Source organism: Centroberyx gerrardi, chromosome 6, assembly GCF_048128805.1.
Source record: "Centroberyx gerrardi isolate f3 chromosome 6, fCenGer3.hap1.cur.20231027, whole genome shotgun sequence".
NCBI lineage: Eukaryota > Metazoa > Chordata > Actinopteri > Beryciformes > Berycidae > Centroberyx > Centroberyx gerrardi.
Genome location: NC_136002.1, coordinates 34,315,652 through 34,333,151, shown reverse-complemented (window position 1 = coordinate 34,333,151; position 17,500 = coordinate 34,315,652). Strand labels below are relative to the sequence as shown.

The 17,500-nt window shown below is 45.5% G+C and overlaps 1 protein-coding gene across 1 annotated transcript in view; it reads right to left on the bottom strand.

Moving 5' to 3' along the window:
• Nucleotides 1-17,500, bottom strand: part of ece2b (endothelin converting enzyme 2b) — a 50,168-nt gene that overhangs the window by 14,872 nt on the left and 17,796 nt on the right. Inside the window, exons 4-9 of the mRNA XM_078284190.1 lie at nucleotides 15,250-15,385; nucleotides 14,523-14,738; nucleotides 13,773-13,897; nucleotides 13,215-13,361; nucleotides 11,006-11,071; nucleotides 6,986-7,174 (exon numbers count right to left, since the gene is read on the bottom strand). Coding sequence (XP_078140316.1) covers nucleotides 6,986-7,174; nucleotides 11,006-11,071; nucleotides 13,215-13,361; nucleotides 13,773-13,897; nucleotides 14,523-14,738; nucleotides 15,250-15,385 — 879 coding nt within the window. The remainder of the gene's footprint in view (nucleotides 1-6,985; nucleotides 7,175-11,005; nucleotides 11,072-13,214; nucleotides 13,362-13,772; nucleotides 13,898-14,522; nucleotides 14,739-15,249; nucleotides 15,386-17,500) is intronic.

Genomic DNA, 17,500 nt, shown 5'->3' with positions numbered 1-17,500 from the left:
ACAACCACAGTAACAACAACAACCACAGTAACAACAACAACAACCACAGTAACAACAACAACAACCACAGTAACAACAATAACAACAATAGCAATAACAACAACAACAGTAACAATAACAGCAACAACCATAACAACCATAACAATAACAGCAACAACAACAACAACAATACCACTGCTAATAATAGTATGATAATATTCTGTCTATCTATGTGAGGCAGTGACAGGCAGAAGAGAGAGACAGGCAGAAGAGAGAGACAGGCTGTAGAGGGAGACAGGCTGTAGAGGGAGACAGGCTGTAGAGGGAGACAGGCTGTAGAGAGAGACAGGCTGTAGAGAGAGACAGGCTGTAGAGAGAGACAGGCAGTAGAGAGAGACAGGCTGTAGAGGGAGACAGGCTGTAGACAGAGACAGGCAGTAGAGAGAGACAGGCAGAAGAGAGAGACAGGCTGTAGAGAGAGACAGGCTGTAGAGAGAGACAGGCAGAAGAGAGAGACAGGCTGTAGACAGAGACAGGCAGTAGAGAGAGACAGGCAGAAGAGAGAGACAGGCTGTAGAGAGAGACAGGCTGTAGAGAGAGACAGGCAGAAGAGAGAGACAGGCTGTAGAGAGAGACAGGCAGAAGAGAGAGACAGGCTGTAGAGAGAGACAGGCAGTAGAGAGAGACAGGCAGAAGAGAGAGACAGGCAGTAGAGGGAGACAGGCTGTAGAGAGAGACAGGCAGAAGAGAGAGACAGGCAGTAGAGAGAGACAGGCAGAAGAGAGAGACAGGCAGTAGAGGGAGACAGGCTGTAGAGAGAGACAGGCAGAAGAGAGAGACAGGCTGTAGAGAGAGACAGGCTGTAGAGAGAGACAGGCAGAAGAGAGAGACAGGCAGTAGAGAGAGACAGGCTGTAGAGAGAGACAGGCAGAAGAGAGAGACAGGCAGTAGAGAGAGACAGGCTGTAGAGACAGACAGGCAGAAGAGAGAGACAGGCAGAAGAGAGAGACAGGCTGTAGAGAGAGACAGGCAGAAGAGAGAGACAGGCAGTAGAGGGAGACAGGCTGTAGAGAGAGACAGGCAGTAGAGGGAGACAGGCAGTAGAGAGAGACAGGCAGAAGAGAGAGACAGGCAGTAGAGAGAGACAGGCTGTAGAGACAGACAGGCAGAAGAGAGAGACAGGCAGTAGAGAGAGACAGGCTGTAGAGACAGACAGGCAGAAGAGAGAGACAGGCAGTAGAGGGAGACAGGCAGTAGAGGGAGACAGGCTGTAGAGAGAGACAGGCAGAAGAGAGAGACAGGCAGAAGAGAGAGACAGGCAGAAGAGGGAGACAGGCTGTAGAGAGAGACAGGTTGTAGAGGGAGACAGGCTGTAGAGAGAGACAGGCAGAAGAGGGAGACAGGCTGTAGAGAGAGACAGGCAGAAGAGGGAGACAGGCTGTAGAGAGAGACAGGCAGAAGAGGGAGACAGGCTGTAGAGAGAGACAGGCAGAAGAGGGAGACAGGCTGTAGAGGGAGACAGGCTGTAGAGAGAGACAGGCTGTAGAGAGAGACAGGCAGAAGAGGGAGACAGGCTGTAGAGAGAGACAGGCAGAAGAGGGAGACAGGCTGTAGAGGGAGACAGGCAGAAGAGAGAGACAGGCAGAAGAGGGAGACAGGCAGTAGAGAGAGACAGGCAGTAGAGGGAGACAGGCTGTAGAGAGAGACAGGCAGAAGAGAGAGACAGGCAGTAGAGGGAGACAGGCTGTAGAGAGAGACAGGCAGAAGAGAGAGACAGGCAGAAGAGGGAGACAGGCTGTAGAGAGAGACAGGCAGAAGAGGGAGACAGGCTGTAGAGAGAGACAGGCAGTAGAGGGAGACAGACTGTAGAGAGAGACAGGCAGAAGAGGGAGACAGGCTGTAGAGAGAGACAGGCAGAAGAGGGAGACAGGCTGTAGAGGGAGACAGGCAGTAGAGAGAGACAGGCAGTAGAGAGAGACAGGCTGTAGAGAGAGACAGGCAGTAGAGAGAGACAGGCAGTAGAGGGAGACAGGCTGTAGAGAGAGACAGGCTGTAGAGAGAGACAGGCAGTAGAGGGAGACAGGCAGTAGAGAGAGACAGGCAGTAGAGAGAGACAGGCAGTAGAGAGAGACAGGCAGTAGAGAGAGACAGGCTGTAGAGAGAGACAGGCAGTAGAGGGAGACAGGCAGTAGAGAGAGACAGGCTGTAGAGAGAGACAGGCTGTAGAGGGAGACAGGCTGTAGAGGGAGACAGGCAGTAGAGAGAGACAGGCTGTAGAGGGAGACAGGCTGTAGAGAGAGACAGGCAGTAGAGAGAGACAGGCAGTAGAGAGAGACAGGCTGTAGAGAGAGACAGGCAGTAGAGGGAGACAGGCAGTAGAGAGAGACAGGCAGTAGAGAGAGACAGGCAGTAGAGGGAGACAGGCTGTAGAGAGAGACAGGCAGTAGAGAGAGACAGGCTGTAGAGGGAGACAGGCAGTAGAGAGAGACAGGCAGTAGAGAGAGACAGGCAGTAGAGAGAGACAGGCTGTAGAGAGAGACAGGCAGTAGAGAGAGACAGGCTGTAGAGGGAGACAGGCTGTAGAGAGAGACAGGCTGTAGAGGGAGACAGGCTGTAGAGGGAGACAGGCTGTAGAGAGAGACAGGCAGAAGAGGGAGACAGGCTGTAGAGAGAGACAGGCAGAAGAGGGAGACAGGCTGTAGAGAGAGACAGGCAGAAGAGGGAGACAGGCTGTAGAGGGAGACAGGCTGTAGAGAGAGACAGGCTGTAGAGAGAGACAGGCAGAAGAGGGAGACAGGCTGTAGAGAGAGACAGGCAGAAGAGGGAGACAGGCTGTAGAGGGAGACAGGCTGTAGAGAGAGACAGGCAGAAGAGAGAGACAGGCAGAAGAGGGAGACAGGCAGTAGAGAGAGACAGGCAGTAGAGGGAGACAGGCTGTAGAGGGAGACAGGCAGTAGAGGGAGACAGACTGTAGAGAGAGACAGGCAGAAGAGGGAGACAGGCTGTAGAGAGAGACAGGCAGAAGAGGGAGACAGGCTGTAGAGAGAGACAGGCAGTAGAGGGAGACAGACTGTAGAGAGAGACAGGCAGAAGAGGGAGACAGGCTGTAGAGGGAGACAGGCAGTAGAGAGAGACAGGCAGTAGAGAGAGACAGGCTGTAGAGAGAGACAGGCAGTAGAGAGAGACAGGCAGTAGAGGGAGACAGGCTGTAGAGAGAGACAGGCTGTAGAGAGAGACAGGCAGTAGAGGGAGACAGGCAGTAGAGAGAGACAGGCAGTAGAGAGAGACAGGCAGTAGAGAGAGACAGGCAGTAGAGGGAGACAGGCAGTAGAGAGAGACAGGCTGTAGAGAGAGACAGGCTGTAGAGGGAGACAGGCTGTAGAGGGAGACAGGCAGTAGAGAGAGACAGGCTGTAGAGGGAGACAGGCTGTAGAGAGAGACAGGCAGTAGAGAGAGACAGGCTGTAGAGAGAGACAGGCAGTAGAGGGAGACAGGCAGTAGAGAGAGACAGGCAGTAGAGAGAGACAGGCAGTAGAGGGAGACAGGCTGTAGAGAGAGACAGGCAGTAGAGAGAGACAGGCTGTAGAGGGAGACAGGCAGTAGAGAGAGACAGGCAGTAGAGAGAGACAGGCAGTAGAGAGAGACAGGCTGTAGAGAGAGACAGGCAGTAGAGAGAGACAGGCTGTAGAGGGAGACAGGCTGTAGAGAGAGACAGGCTGTAGAGGGAGACAGGCTGTAGAGAGAGACAGGCTGTAGAGAGAGACAGGCTGTAGAGGGAGACAGGCTGTAGAGAGAGACAGGCAGAAGAGGGAGACAGGCAGAAGAGAGAGACAGGCAGTAGAGGGAGACAGGCAGTAGGAGGCGCTGTTCCCCTTCTAGCCTCCAAATAAAACCAAAATATAAAAATTAAAACAAATGAATGACACAAAGACACTCAGAACAATATCATCCAATAGTAACTAAATAATCCAGTAACTCAATTATATTGAGTATTGACTTAATAATAATAATCATAATCATAATAGAATGTGAAATGCTGAAAAGGAGAATGAGAACAACAAGAATAACAAGAGTACACAGCAGACCAGCTATACACACACACACACACACACACACACACACACACACACACACACACACACACACACACACACACACACACACACTAACAGCAGCAGTAACAGGGTTGATACAGCTCAACCTGTCTGTGTGTCAGTAGTCTGTCTGTCTGTGTTCCACTGTGCAGTAATCCTCAGTGTGGGAGCAGACTGCACCACCCGGGGGGGAGACGCCGAGATGAAAAACTAATCCCTACTGTCTGGTTCAAAACCTCACAGCATCAAAGGGTCAAAAGGTCAAAGTTAAACACTAAAGACACTGAAGGCATAAAGATATACTCTATATAGCACTCTAAACTAAAATGTAGACTGATATGTATAGAGTCTATATGTATAGAGTCTATATGCAGACTGATATGTATAGAGTCTATATACAGACTGATGTATAGAGTCTATATACAGACTGATATGTATAGAGTCTATATACAGACTGATGTATAGAGTCTATATACAGACTGATATGTATAGAGTCTATATACAGACTGATATGTATAGAGTCTATATACAGTCTGATGTATAGAGTCTATATACAGACTGATATGTATAGAGTCTATATACAGACTGATATGTATAGAGTCTATATACAGACTGATGTATAGAGTCTATATGTACACTCTACATGTATTTTTTGGACTTAGAGAATAAAGTGATTCTGGTCATGTCAGATTAACAGAAATGCAGAAATGATCCAGCAGCTTCTGGACATGAAACATCCATGAAACAAGAGTCTAGTCAGCAATCACTCACAGAACTAAAATATAGCCGCAAGCAGCAATTGAAATAGCGCAGTCTATCGGCTAAATGCCATTGCATTCTGCAGGTACATCCTGACAGATCTTGTTGGGCCTTTCTGCAAAGATGATGTGTGCAAAGTTTCAACCGAATTGGACAAACATACAACATACAACAACATTTTTGTGAACTTTGCAATTGTGGCCTAATTATCCTATCTGTATGAGTTAGTAGTATGTGTGAGTATGGTCCGGTACATATTAATATTATCTGTCTCTCTCTCTCTGTCTCTCTCTCTCTCCCCCTCCTGCTGCCACAGAGATAATGGCGCCTAGCAACAGCTCCTGGCAACAGTCACCATGGCGACCTCAGACGCATTTGCAACTCAAGGCCATCAGGCTAAAGGAGAGAGTACCAGTACAATCAGTACTGAGGATGAAAATAAATACAAAATAATGTAATAATAATAATAATAATAACAATAATAGTAATGATAATAATACTGTATTGTTCCCTGTAGGGAAATACTCTTGTCTGTTGCCCCCCTCCACAGGGAGGTCAGAGGTCAGAGGTCAGGGTGCTGGTAGGGATTCAGTGTCTTGCTCAAATACACTTCAGCAGGGTGGGGGTTGAACCCAGGTCTCTAAACGCAGGCTGCCTCCTCCCCCCTATTCAATCTCTTACTACAAAACACCACAAACAACAACAGGAATGTTTCAACTGTCTGATTGCTACAGGCAGAGAGATGAAGAATAAAACTATATTTATTATTAAAGGTATAATCTGCAAAAAAAAATTTCATATAAAAAAGTTGTTTTTTGCTCCTCTCTGTGGCAGATATAACACAATAATGGTTCAACCTATACCCAGTTAATGAAAGCTTTCACATTTGCTGGTCGAAACACCTGAGAGGGTCCTGCTTTCCTGGGAAAAATCCTCTGCTGCACAGGAAGTGATATATTTTATGTTTATGGAAGCAGCAACAACTGTTTGTTTGGATTAAACAGAGGAAGAACTGGGTAGTTAGCATGAGCAGCAATAACCACCATAGTTGAACAGACAAAGAAACTACAGAAACTCAAACTTCTTCAACAGAAAATCCAGGGAAAAAGAAACAGATTAATCTCAGAGGAAATCGAGTGGCTAAAAAGGAAAGTGACCGTCTCTGAAACAAAACTAGAGTGAACATTGGCGTCGCCTTTCCAAAACAACAAGACACTCCCAAGATGAAAAGGGATGATGAGGAGCGATGCAAAGGCGTCTCTCTTTGTTTTGGACTGGTAGGTTTTGCTATCATTTAGAGCCATAGTCTACACTGATTGTCTTCATTATTATCTTGGGCCAGTATCGACATTGAGTGCAAAACACAATGACCACCTATCACCAAAGGTGTCACCAAAAAACAGGAATAAAATGAATGAACCAATGAAGGAATGACCAAATAAAAACAAAAACACAACAGCTGTTATGGCAGCAATGTTGTCATGGGTACAGCCCAAGCGGCCAAAACCGAAGCCAATAAGGAAGTGGCTGAAAGCTGCAGTTCCTCTAAAGTCCGCTAGATGGTGGCTCCAAAAAGACTCCAAACTCCATGCAAGTCAATGGCACCACAACCAACTTCTCACTCAAAATATAAAGTCAATACATTTTTCTGACAAGCGGTTATGGTCTCAGTAGCTAATTTCACTTCTTCTAATGTGTGTCCTTATGGAGATTTTCAAAATAATTGTGTCATTAACGGGATATAACGGTTATAAAACAGGGTTGTTTTCCTAGTGATTGACAGGTCGCCTGTCCAGTGATTGACAGGTCGCAGATTACGAACTAATAGCAGGTGGAGCTGCGGCTCTGTGTCGACCCTCAACTTCGCTCTGGCTGCTCCGGCTCCAAAAAAATGTCAACATGGCGGCGATCGTAAACCCAATGTTTTGGCTTCAAAACGGCCCTTCAGAAACCTGTGGGTGAACAGCACTCACTACGTCTTTTTTTTTTTTTACAGTCTATGATAAAGCCCCCCTTCCTCAACAACTAATCCCGAAGTGCCTTTGAGCAAGGCACACATGCAAGCATACACAGAAACACAAACTTACAGTGGATTTACATCAAGTAAACCTAACACACACCATGTTCACACACACACACACACACACACACACCTGTAGTTCTGCTATGGTGATCTTGTGGTAGATCTTCTCCTCGTCGCGGCGCTGGTCCTGCGGTACGGTGATGTTAGCCAACGTTGTCTCAAACTCCAGGATCTGCTGCATCTGCATCTGGGTGGAGCTCCTCTCCCCTCCCAAGAGCAGGCCCAGCTCCACCATATAGTCCAGATAGGCTGCCAGCACCTGGAACCAGCAGTAGGATACTATGGTTGGTTACTGCTCTTTGCTGCTGATCCAGCAGCAATAACCAGTACAACCACAATTTTCTATGGGAGCTGCTCAGTACAACCACAGTCTTCTCCTGGTGGTCATTAAGGTAGCAGGGTGATGCCATCCCAAGCTCCTTTTTGGAACTCTGAGATAAAAAATATTGCAACTTTAGGAATGCTGCAAAGCTCACCGCTTGACATGTGATGGGAAATCACCAATCACTGCCACACACATCTTTCTTCTTTTTCTAAGAAGCAAATCAACTTGCTCCGTTGAGCCAGAAATAGGACTTTAATGGTGCATTATCTGAACACTGCTTCTGTATCAACCAATGATATTCACTGTACTTTTGGGGGGGGGGGGGCTTGAACAAGGGGCTGCATCATCACATGGTGAGATTTATTTTTCTGCTGCATTCATTCATCAATCATAATCTCATTCTTTAGGTCTTTACCCAGAGCTCATGGCCATAGGTTAGGGTCAGAATGAAGACTGACCGGTAAATCGAGAGCTTTGCTTTCTGGCGCAGCTCTCACTTCACCACCATGGTCCGATACAATGCTCACATTACTGCAGCCGCTGCATCTAACTGGTGCTCAATCTCACAAACAGTGTTACCTTCACTTGTGAGTAAGACCCAGAGATACCTGAACTCCTGAGAACTGTGGCCTCAGACTGGGTTCATCCCAACCTTGTCACACTCAGCTGCAAATCACTCCAATGCAAATCAGAGATCGCAGTCTGATGAAGCCAGAAGGACAACATCAACCACAAACAGCAGAGATGCCTCCCCTCCTGGAATCACAACCTTATTGTTGTGAAGGGCTTTGTCAGTCTCAGTGATCCTGGGAGTAATATTGTTGGGAGCCTTGTGCTCCTTTTAGGGACATCCAGGGCAAACTGGTCTCATGTGAGGGGCCAGACCAATAGTGATTCAAGAAGACCCCTATGAGTGGCTCAACAATATCTAAGAGAACCTCGCCTGGAATAGGGACACCGGGATGCACTCCTGAACGCTGCGTGGCCTGGCACATCCCAAAAAGCAGTGCGGGGCTGTTACCTAGCGGTCAGGTACGATATCTAGCAGGCAAGTTGCAGCGGTGGAGCGGACCAAGGCATCATGGACCTTGGCAACGGAAACTGGCTCTTGGAACATGGAACGTAACCTCTCTGGGGGGGAAGGAGCCTGAGCTGGTGCTAGAGGTTGAGAGGTACCAACTAAATATAGTTGGGCTCACCTCTATGCACAGTATTGGCTCCGGAACCAAACTTCTTGGTAGGGGTTGGTCTCTCTCCTACTTGGGAATTATCTAGGGTGAGAGACGCCAGGAGGGTGTAGGGATACTCAGAGTCCCCAGCTGGCTGCTGCACAGTTGGAGTTTGTCCCGGTGGATGAGAAGACTGCCTCAATGCAACTACATGTTGTGGAGAGGAAAACCCTGACTGTTATTTCTGCGTATGCACCTAAGAGCAGTTTACTCTGCCTTCTTGGAGACAGTGGGTGGGGTGCTGGAGAAGGTTCCACAGAAAAGTAGCTGCAGAAAGGCTGCAACTACTGTTATTGCAGGGGCAATAGTCTGGGTGTGTGAGAAGTTTGGAGAGGCTATGAAGAATTACTTTTGGGTAACCTCCAGGAGGTTCTGGAAAATTCAGTGACTCAGGAGGGGAAATCAGGACATTGCCAAGGTTGTTCTCAGTAGGGGTGCGGAGGATCTCAGCCCATCTCCTTGGCAGAGGTCACTGAGGTGGTTTGATTTCTCAGTGACAAGGTGTATGTGAAGTGTATGAGATCTGTCTCATCAATGTTGTGTGGATTTTGTAAACAGTGACTTTGGATCGGCAGACAGGGGTGGTGGTCCTAACTTTCAAAAAAGGGGACCAGAGGGTTTGTTTCAGCTTCTGCTGGAAAGGAGACTCCAGCCGACAGTCATACCATGGATTCAGGAGGAACAATGTAGATTCTGTCCTGGTTATGGAACAAAGGACTATATGAATGCCCTGTTTGTGTTTGGTACTGTGTCTTGCATTGATTGTGATGTATCTGTGCCAAAGAAATTTCCCAGAGTGGGATTAATAAAGACTACTACTACTACTCTCACAGATAATAAAGGGGTTATGGGAGTTTGATGATCCTGTCTACATGTACTTTGTGGATTTGGAAAAGGCCTATGACCGTGTTCCCTGAAGTTTCCTGTAGGAGGCGCTGTGGCAGTATGGGGTGCCGGATCGCTGCTGTGAGCCATTCAGTCCCTGTTCACTCAGACTGACAGCTGGGTTTGTATTCCTGGCATTAAGTCAAGCTGCTTCAAGGTGGCATTGGACTCCGACAAGGATGCTGCTTGTCTCCTCTTCTGTTTGTGATATTCATGAACAGGAGATCAAGGAGCAGCCGAGGTCTCTATCTACATGCTACCACTCAGTGAAATCATCCATACATTTTTCATGAATTGTCATTGCTGCGCTGACGACACTCAACTCTACATACATGTTGACTGCTCCCAATTCCTAAACCTATCTAAAGTCAAATTTTGGATTTCCCAAAGGTTCTTGCGCGTCACTGTTGATAAAACAGAGATGATCCCATGACCAAGATGGCGGCGCGTGCACAACACGAGGCTCGGCGTCTCTCCAGGCTGTTGATACTGTTAGTACTGCTCATACTGTATATATCCTAGCACATTCATACTACCCTTACAACTTATTCTATTTATATATTATACATATGTACATTACATTGCACTGCACTTTTACTGCTTCTTTTGCACTTCTGGTTAGATGCTAAACTGCATTTCGTTGTCTTAGTACTTGTACTCTGTGCAATGAGAATAAAGTTGAATCTAATCTAATCTAATCTAATGTTGGTTACTGGACTAGGTAGACACAGGTGTCTGTTTGAGAGCACTTTTCTAAATTTTGACAATTGTGTGATTGCTGTGCTGCTATCAAAAATCTACTAAACTACGTTTTACCATCTTTGCAATATTGTTAAAATTCAACCTATATTAACAGCAGAGGTGGAAATCTTACTATATGCATTTGTATCGTTGAGACTTGATTATTGTAACGTCCTGTTCTCCAGTTTACCAAGAGAACCTATAGCATTATAAACATTTAATCTCTGTCTTCCCACTCTGTACCCACTGCAGCCTGACTGTCCTGGTAGGGGGGGTCCCTGTCTATGTAGCCGTCCCCAAGGTTTTTTCAATTTTCTTTCCCAATGAGGTTTTGAGGAGTTTGAGGAGTTTTTTCTCTCAGTGAGGGTTAGGGTTAGGTTTTCATAGTGTGGGCATTGTGAAGCTCTTTGAGATTGGAACTGTCATTAACCCCTTGCACCCCTACTTTCCCAACTTTCCCCAAGTAGCTTCAAAGTTAGAATTTTTTTTTTTTCATACTGTACGGCAATGTCACAGCCATATTCTGTATCTGTTGTTCCAACGCTTTCGATTTTGAGTGAAATAGTCAAAGACAAGATGCCATGTTTTTATGGCTGCACCATTACATCATCATCATTTTATACATGTTTCCCTGTAATTCAGCATCACATATTTGGTATCTTTGGAAACCCTAGGATCTTGACTAGAATTTAAAATAAAGTTCTGTGGGCTTGAACAAAACTTTGGTGTGCAACATGCGTTTGTAATGATGGTCCTGCCAGTGGAATCGTGGGGTTTTAACAGTTAAGGGCTATTCAAATAAACTTAACTTGACTTTAAGATGCAGCATCTGTACCAGCCCTTGGGGATTCACAGTTCCCAGCTGTCATGACAACACTGATTTATGACTTCCTGTCCCACCCATCCTCACCTTCTCATTGGCCGTCTTATTGAGGTAATAGTCCCGGGACGGCAGGAATAGCCCTGATTGGTCCACCTAGGAGGAGGAGATCAACCAATAGGTGAGCAAAGAAAAGCCACACATGATTGGAAGTCAAAACAGACATTTCTTCTTCTATGGCTTCACTCTTCTTCCCTTCCATCAGCATTTCACTCATTGTCAGGGTTGCCAACCATCTGTAAATTTACAGTCAGTAAATACTGTATGACAAATCTGCACCTGTCCGTAAAAAAGGTTGAATTATACAGTGCACAAATATTACTTATTCTTGCCGCACTGATCTGTCAGATCTAGGCTATCTCTCTGGAACATGCTCATTTCTCACGCAAGCACACACAACAGGCCAAAATGTGTCTCAATCAAAGAACAGCAGTCGCATGTAGCCTATCAATGATGTAGCTAATGTTTTATGAACATCTGTGGTGCATTCGTGAAAATGGATGGCAACAAAAATGAGAATGATGAGACCCCATCGATAAAAGCTAAAGTGGACAGACACTGTTCTTTCCAGTCACCTTGGACTAAAGAACCACAGTTTATGCACTGGATACACATGGACAAGGAAAACTACAAAAATGCATACTGTGTTTGGTGTAAAAAGACATTTTCTACCACTGCTAGTAGTGTGGGGAAATGTAGCCATGCTAGCAGTGATGCTATTGCTAAAGCCAGAGCACAACAGTCTGGAATTTCTACTTTTCTTGGAAAAGAAGTTCCCAACAAGCCCAAAAGTTTTAAACAGGTAACAGAGACAGAATTAAGAATTGTTAACTTTGTTGTACAAAACAATTTACCATTGAGTAGAACCGATGACCTGAGTGACTTGGTTCACCGATTCAAAACTAGCCAAAGAGGTTAAATGTAAATGCACAAAGTCATAGATGCTGGTAAAAAATGTTTTGAGCAAAGAACTGCAAAGAGAATTGGCTGACAAGCTTAAAACAGTCATAACTTTGTTACTGGACAATTCTATGGACATTAGCGCCATGCAGAAACTTGCATTAGAGGTGATCTTTTAGGGAAAGTACAGTATGCATTTTATGGTATTGTTGATGTTGTCAAAGCTGACACAGAAACCACTTTTGCTGCAATACTTTACTGTTTCGAGGAAGACAGCATTCCAGTGTCAAACGTCATGGCAATTGGAACTAATGGAGCTAATGTGATGCCTGGGGCAAAGAACTCTATGTTGTCCAGATTCCTAATGCTTTTCACATTCACTGCAACTGTCATGTGGCTGCCCTCTGCTCATCAGATGCAGCACTTCCAAAATCAATCGAGCAGCTATACATAGACATACACAGTCACTTCTCTGATAGTTGCAAATGGCTTACAAAGACTTCCAGGCATTTGTTGAGGCAGAAACACAGAAAATATTGAGGCTGTTCGACTAGGTGGTCCTGAACCAGTATGACACCCTCATTAGCTACTTTCAGTCAGCTGATGAAAACGACAGACTGTTTACTGTTCAACAAATAGTCCAGCGACTTTCACATCCAATCACAAAGTATAATTTTCTGTTTTTTGGCAACAGTGTTACCTGTGTTTGTTGACTTCAACAAGCTTTGCCAACAAAACTCCCCTAACATAACTGTGCTGCATGAGGATTGCATTACACTTCATTTCATTTCATTGTGCTTTCTGCCATAGCCAGTCTGACTGATGATGGTCTCATGACATCCTGGGTTCAAACCCGGCCTGGGACGCTTTGCCACATCATGCCTTCGTCATCCCCTTCTCTCTCCACAGTGTTTCCTGTCTATCTTCACTATACACTGTCTAATAAAGGCAAAAATGCCACAAAAAAAAAATTATATTATAGAATATTTTATTATTTTATGCAGGCATAAAGTTGTCAGTATAAAGTCGGCATGTCAGTAAAAAATGGTCAGTAAAAATGAAAACTGAAGGTTGTCAACCCTGCTCATTACAGTAGATCCAGATGAACCAGCTGGTTAGCACACCCTCTACCTAACAACCAACAAAACCAGATTTTTCTAAACTATTCCTCTTGGGTTGGTGTGATTAAGCAGCAAAGAGACCTCTACCTCTACCTCTGTATCTAAAACCGCTGTATTTCCCTCACAGCCTGGTCTGGTTCTGGCTCTGGCTTTGAATCTGGTTCTGGCTCTTTTCTGGTTCGGGTCTGGTTGACGGTCAGGTTCTGGTTCTGGTGTACCTGGATGACGTTGCTGTTGGAGTTCTTGGGGTCAGCGCTGACGCTCACGGTGAAGAAGGGCTGGGCTCGGTAAGGACCAGACACCACCTTCAGAACCTCCATGAAGTTCTCCTTATCCCAGGGACCCGTCATGTTCCAGCCCCCAATCTACAGACAGGCAGCGAGACAGGCAGCGAGACAGACAGCGAGACAGACAGAGAGACAGACAGTCAGACAGAGAGACAGACAGACAGGCAGAGAGACAGACAGACAGACAGACAGACAGACAGACAGACAGGCAGAGAGACAGACAGACAGTCAGACAGAGAGACTCAGTAAAAACAGCGAACTCCTTTAGAACCTCCATGAAGACGTCACGGTCCAACCAGACTGGGAAACTCCACCAGTCTGATAATAATAATAATAATGAGTCACTCTGGCAAAACAATATTAAGAGTATTTTTTGCAGTCTGGTCATTAAATGATGTGAAGCTGAGTACTTTGTGCAGAGTGATGCAGTTACCATGGTGATGAGAAGTAAGAGTGGTTACCATGGCGATGAGGTGTATGAGTGGTTACCTTGGCGATGAGGTCTATAAGAGGCTGAGCTCCCAGCTCCTCTATTCTCTGCTGGTTGAGGCAGGACAGGTAGTAGGCCTGAGTCTTCCTCTCTGCCTCGCTGCTGCCGTTAAACGTCCCGTTCTCTGAAAACACAACAAAGACTGTCAATGTTTAGAAGACAAACTGGACCATAGTAAGAAACTGTCCCACCTTCTGGTCTGTAAAAGTGGCCGTTGCTGTTACCATAGCAACCAATCTGGTCCAGACCTGAACTAAAAATTAATCATCACAAAAAGATCTCAGATTTGATGTCTGACTGTTCACAATACTTTGATCCAAACGAGTGCACTCGCGATTTTTAGGTGTGCGGGCAGGCATGTGTGTGTGTGTGTGTGTGTGTGTGTGTGTGTGTGTGTATGTGTGTATGACTTCAAAAACTCAAATCAACAGGCTACTTCCTGGTATGTGGATGTAGAGCGCACCAGACCGGGGTGGGTTTCCTGAAAGGTGTCATAGTGCTAAGAATTTCTCGAAGTGTGTCTTGAAGAACATGTTTGCTTCCCAAAAGCACGTCATAACCCACGTTTGTGAAATCTCTCCTGAATCCTCGGACTTGTCGAGAGTTTTGAAAACTGCCTGTCTGTATGTCTGCCTGGTTCTTCCTGTCTGTCTGTCTGCCTGGTTCTTCCTGTCTGTCTGTCTGCCTGGTTCTTCCTGTCTGTCTGTCTGCCTGGTTCCTCCTGTCTGTCTGTCTGCCTGTCATCCTACCCAGCAGGTGTTTGAGCAGCGCCTGGTTCTGCTCCCAGATGCTGTTGAAGGTGGACCAGCGGGAGCGTCCGTCAGGCAGCGGGTTCTTCCTCATCCAGCCTCCGCAGGCGAACTGGTAGAAGTCGTGGCAGGGATCGGCGCTGCGGTCCATCGCCTCCACCATCTGACTGGCCACCGTGACGCAGGCCTCCGACAGGCACAGGCCCCGCCCACCGTCTGCAGTGCACCATGGGACCAAGATACTTATTTTAAAATGGATAGTTCGGATAGGAGAAAGTAGTAGTAGCAGTAGTGGTAGTAGTAGCAGTAGTAGTAGTAGTAGTAGTCGTTGTAGTTATAGTAGTAACAGTCCTTCATATTAGTAGTAGTAGCACAACACCTCTTAGCTGGTATATTATCAGTTATTATAGTAGTAGCCATGATAACAGTACTGCATGAGTACTGTGGTAGCCACAGTACTCAGGCGTTAGTACTACAGTGGTAACCGTGGTAACAGTTCTGCGTTAGTACTACAGTGGTAACCATGGTAACAGCCCAACGTAAGTACTACAGTGGTAGCTGTGGTAACAGCCCTCTAACAGAGCAGAGTAAAAAAACATAAAGACAAAGAAATATGTTAATCTACAGGTGAGATAGAAACTGTGTATGTGTGTGTGTGCATGTGTGTGTGCGTGTGTGTTCGTGTGTGTGTGTGTGTGTTCGTGTGTGTGTGTGTGTGTGTGTGTACCGGTGTGGTAGCCCAGGCCCAGGGCCAGCAGACAGGCCAGCAGGGCCAGCAGGGCGACCAGCAGCAGGACAGACAGCAGGACCTCCAGCTGGGTTCTCCTGCCCAGAATATCCACCCCGCCCTTCCTGAACCCCACCTGACAGAGAGAGAGAGACACGTTACCTGTCTGTCTGCACACCTGTCTGTCTGTCTGCACACCTGTCTGTCTGTCTGCACACCTGCCTGTCTGTCTGCACACCTGCCTGTCTGCACACCTGTCTGTCTGTCTGCACACCTGTCTGTCTGTCTGCACACCTGCCTGTCTGTCTGCTCCAACTATTCTTTAACTATGTCTGGGACTGCATGCAGTGTCTGAATACTACTAGTACTACTACTACTACTACTACTACTACTGCTACTGCTGCTACTACTACTGCTACTACTGCTACTACTACTACTACTACTACTGCTACTGCTACTACTACTACTGCTACTGCTGCTACTACTACTGCTACTACTACTACTACTACTGCTACTGCTACTACTACTACTACTACTGCTACTGCTACTACTACTACTACTGCTGCTACTACTACTACTGCTGCTACTACTACTACTACTGCTACTGCTGCTACTACTACTGCTACTACTGCTACTACTACTACTACTACTACTGCTACTGCTACTACTACTACTGCTACTGCTGCTACTACTACTGCTACTACTACTACTACTACTGCTACTGCTACTACTACTACTACTACTGCTACTGCTACTACTACTACTACTACTGCTACTACTACTACTGCTACTACTACTACTACTACTACTGCTACTACTAATAATAACTTTATTTATATAGCACCTTTAAAAACAGAGTTTACAAAGTGCTTTAACAGACAAAATAAAAGCAGAATACTCAAAATGAATTTACAAAGCAATGAAACAATAATAAACAGGGATTCAGACAGGAGGACAGAGGTGGAACAGAGCAGCATTCAAGTAAATAGTGGGATAACCGTAAGATGAAGACCAAAATAAACCGTAAGGATAAAATAAAATAAAAGTAAGATAAAATTAAGATAAAAATTAAGATAAAAAGATAAAAAGACGATAAAAGACAATAAAAATACGCTAAAAAGATAAAAAGAGACAACATCACATAAAAGCAAGTCTATAAAATGGGGTTTAAGAAGTGATTTAAAAGAAGTCACTGATTCAGTACTACTACTGCTACTAGCCTACTACTGCAACTCCTCCCTTTTCCTCCTCAAACATCTGGAAGTGTTTCCCCTGATGACATCATCTCTGACATCATATCTGACCCCTCCTTCCTGTGAGTGTGTGTGTGTGTGTGTTCTGTGATATAACATTATCGTAATAATAATGATAATAATACCATTAATAATATTTTAATAAATGTGTTTAATTGCAGAGTGATAAAGCAGATCAAATCACTAATTTGCACTGATGACATGAACACCTCAGGGGAGTCAAAAATCATGTGACCTCAACAAACTTATTAAACTGCATTATTAGCAGCAGCAGAAGCAGTAGCAGTAGTAGTAGTAGTATTAGTAGTAGTAGTAGTAGGAGTAGTAGTATTAGTAGTAGTGGCAGTAGTAGCAGTAGTAGTAGTAGTAGTAGTAGTAGTAGTAGTAGTAGTAGTAGTAGTGGCAGTAGTAGCAGTGGCAGTAGTAGTAGTAGTAGTAGTGGCAGTAGTAGTAGTAGTAGTAGTGGCAGTAGTAGTAGTAGTAGTAGTAGTAGTAGTAGTATTGGCAGTAGTAGTAGTAGCAGTAGTAGTAGTGGCAGTAGTAGTAGTAGTAGTAGTAGTAGTGGCAGTAGTAGTAGTAGCAGTAGTAGTAGTGGCAGTAGTAGTAGTAGTAGTAGTAGTAGTGGCAGTAGTAGTAGTAGTAGTAGTAGTGGCAGTAGTAGTAGTAGTAGTAGTAGTAGTAGTAGTAGTAGTGGCAGTAGTAGTAGTAGTAGCAGTAGTAGTAGTGGCAGTAGTAGTAGTAGTAGTAGTAGTAGTGGCAGTAGTAGTAGTAGCAGTAGTAGTAGTGGCAGTAGTAGTAGTAGTAGTAGTAGTAGTGGCAGTAGTAGTAGTAGTAGTGGCAGTAGTAGTAGTAGTAGTAGTAGTAGTGGCAGTAGTAGTAGTAGTAGTGGCAGTAGTAGTAGTAGTAGTAGCAGTAGTAGTAGTGGCAGTAGTAGTAGTAGCAGTAGTAGTAGTGGCAGTAGTAGTAGTAGTAGTAGTAGTGGCAGTAGTAGTAGTAGT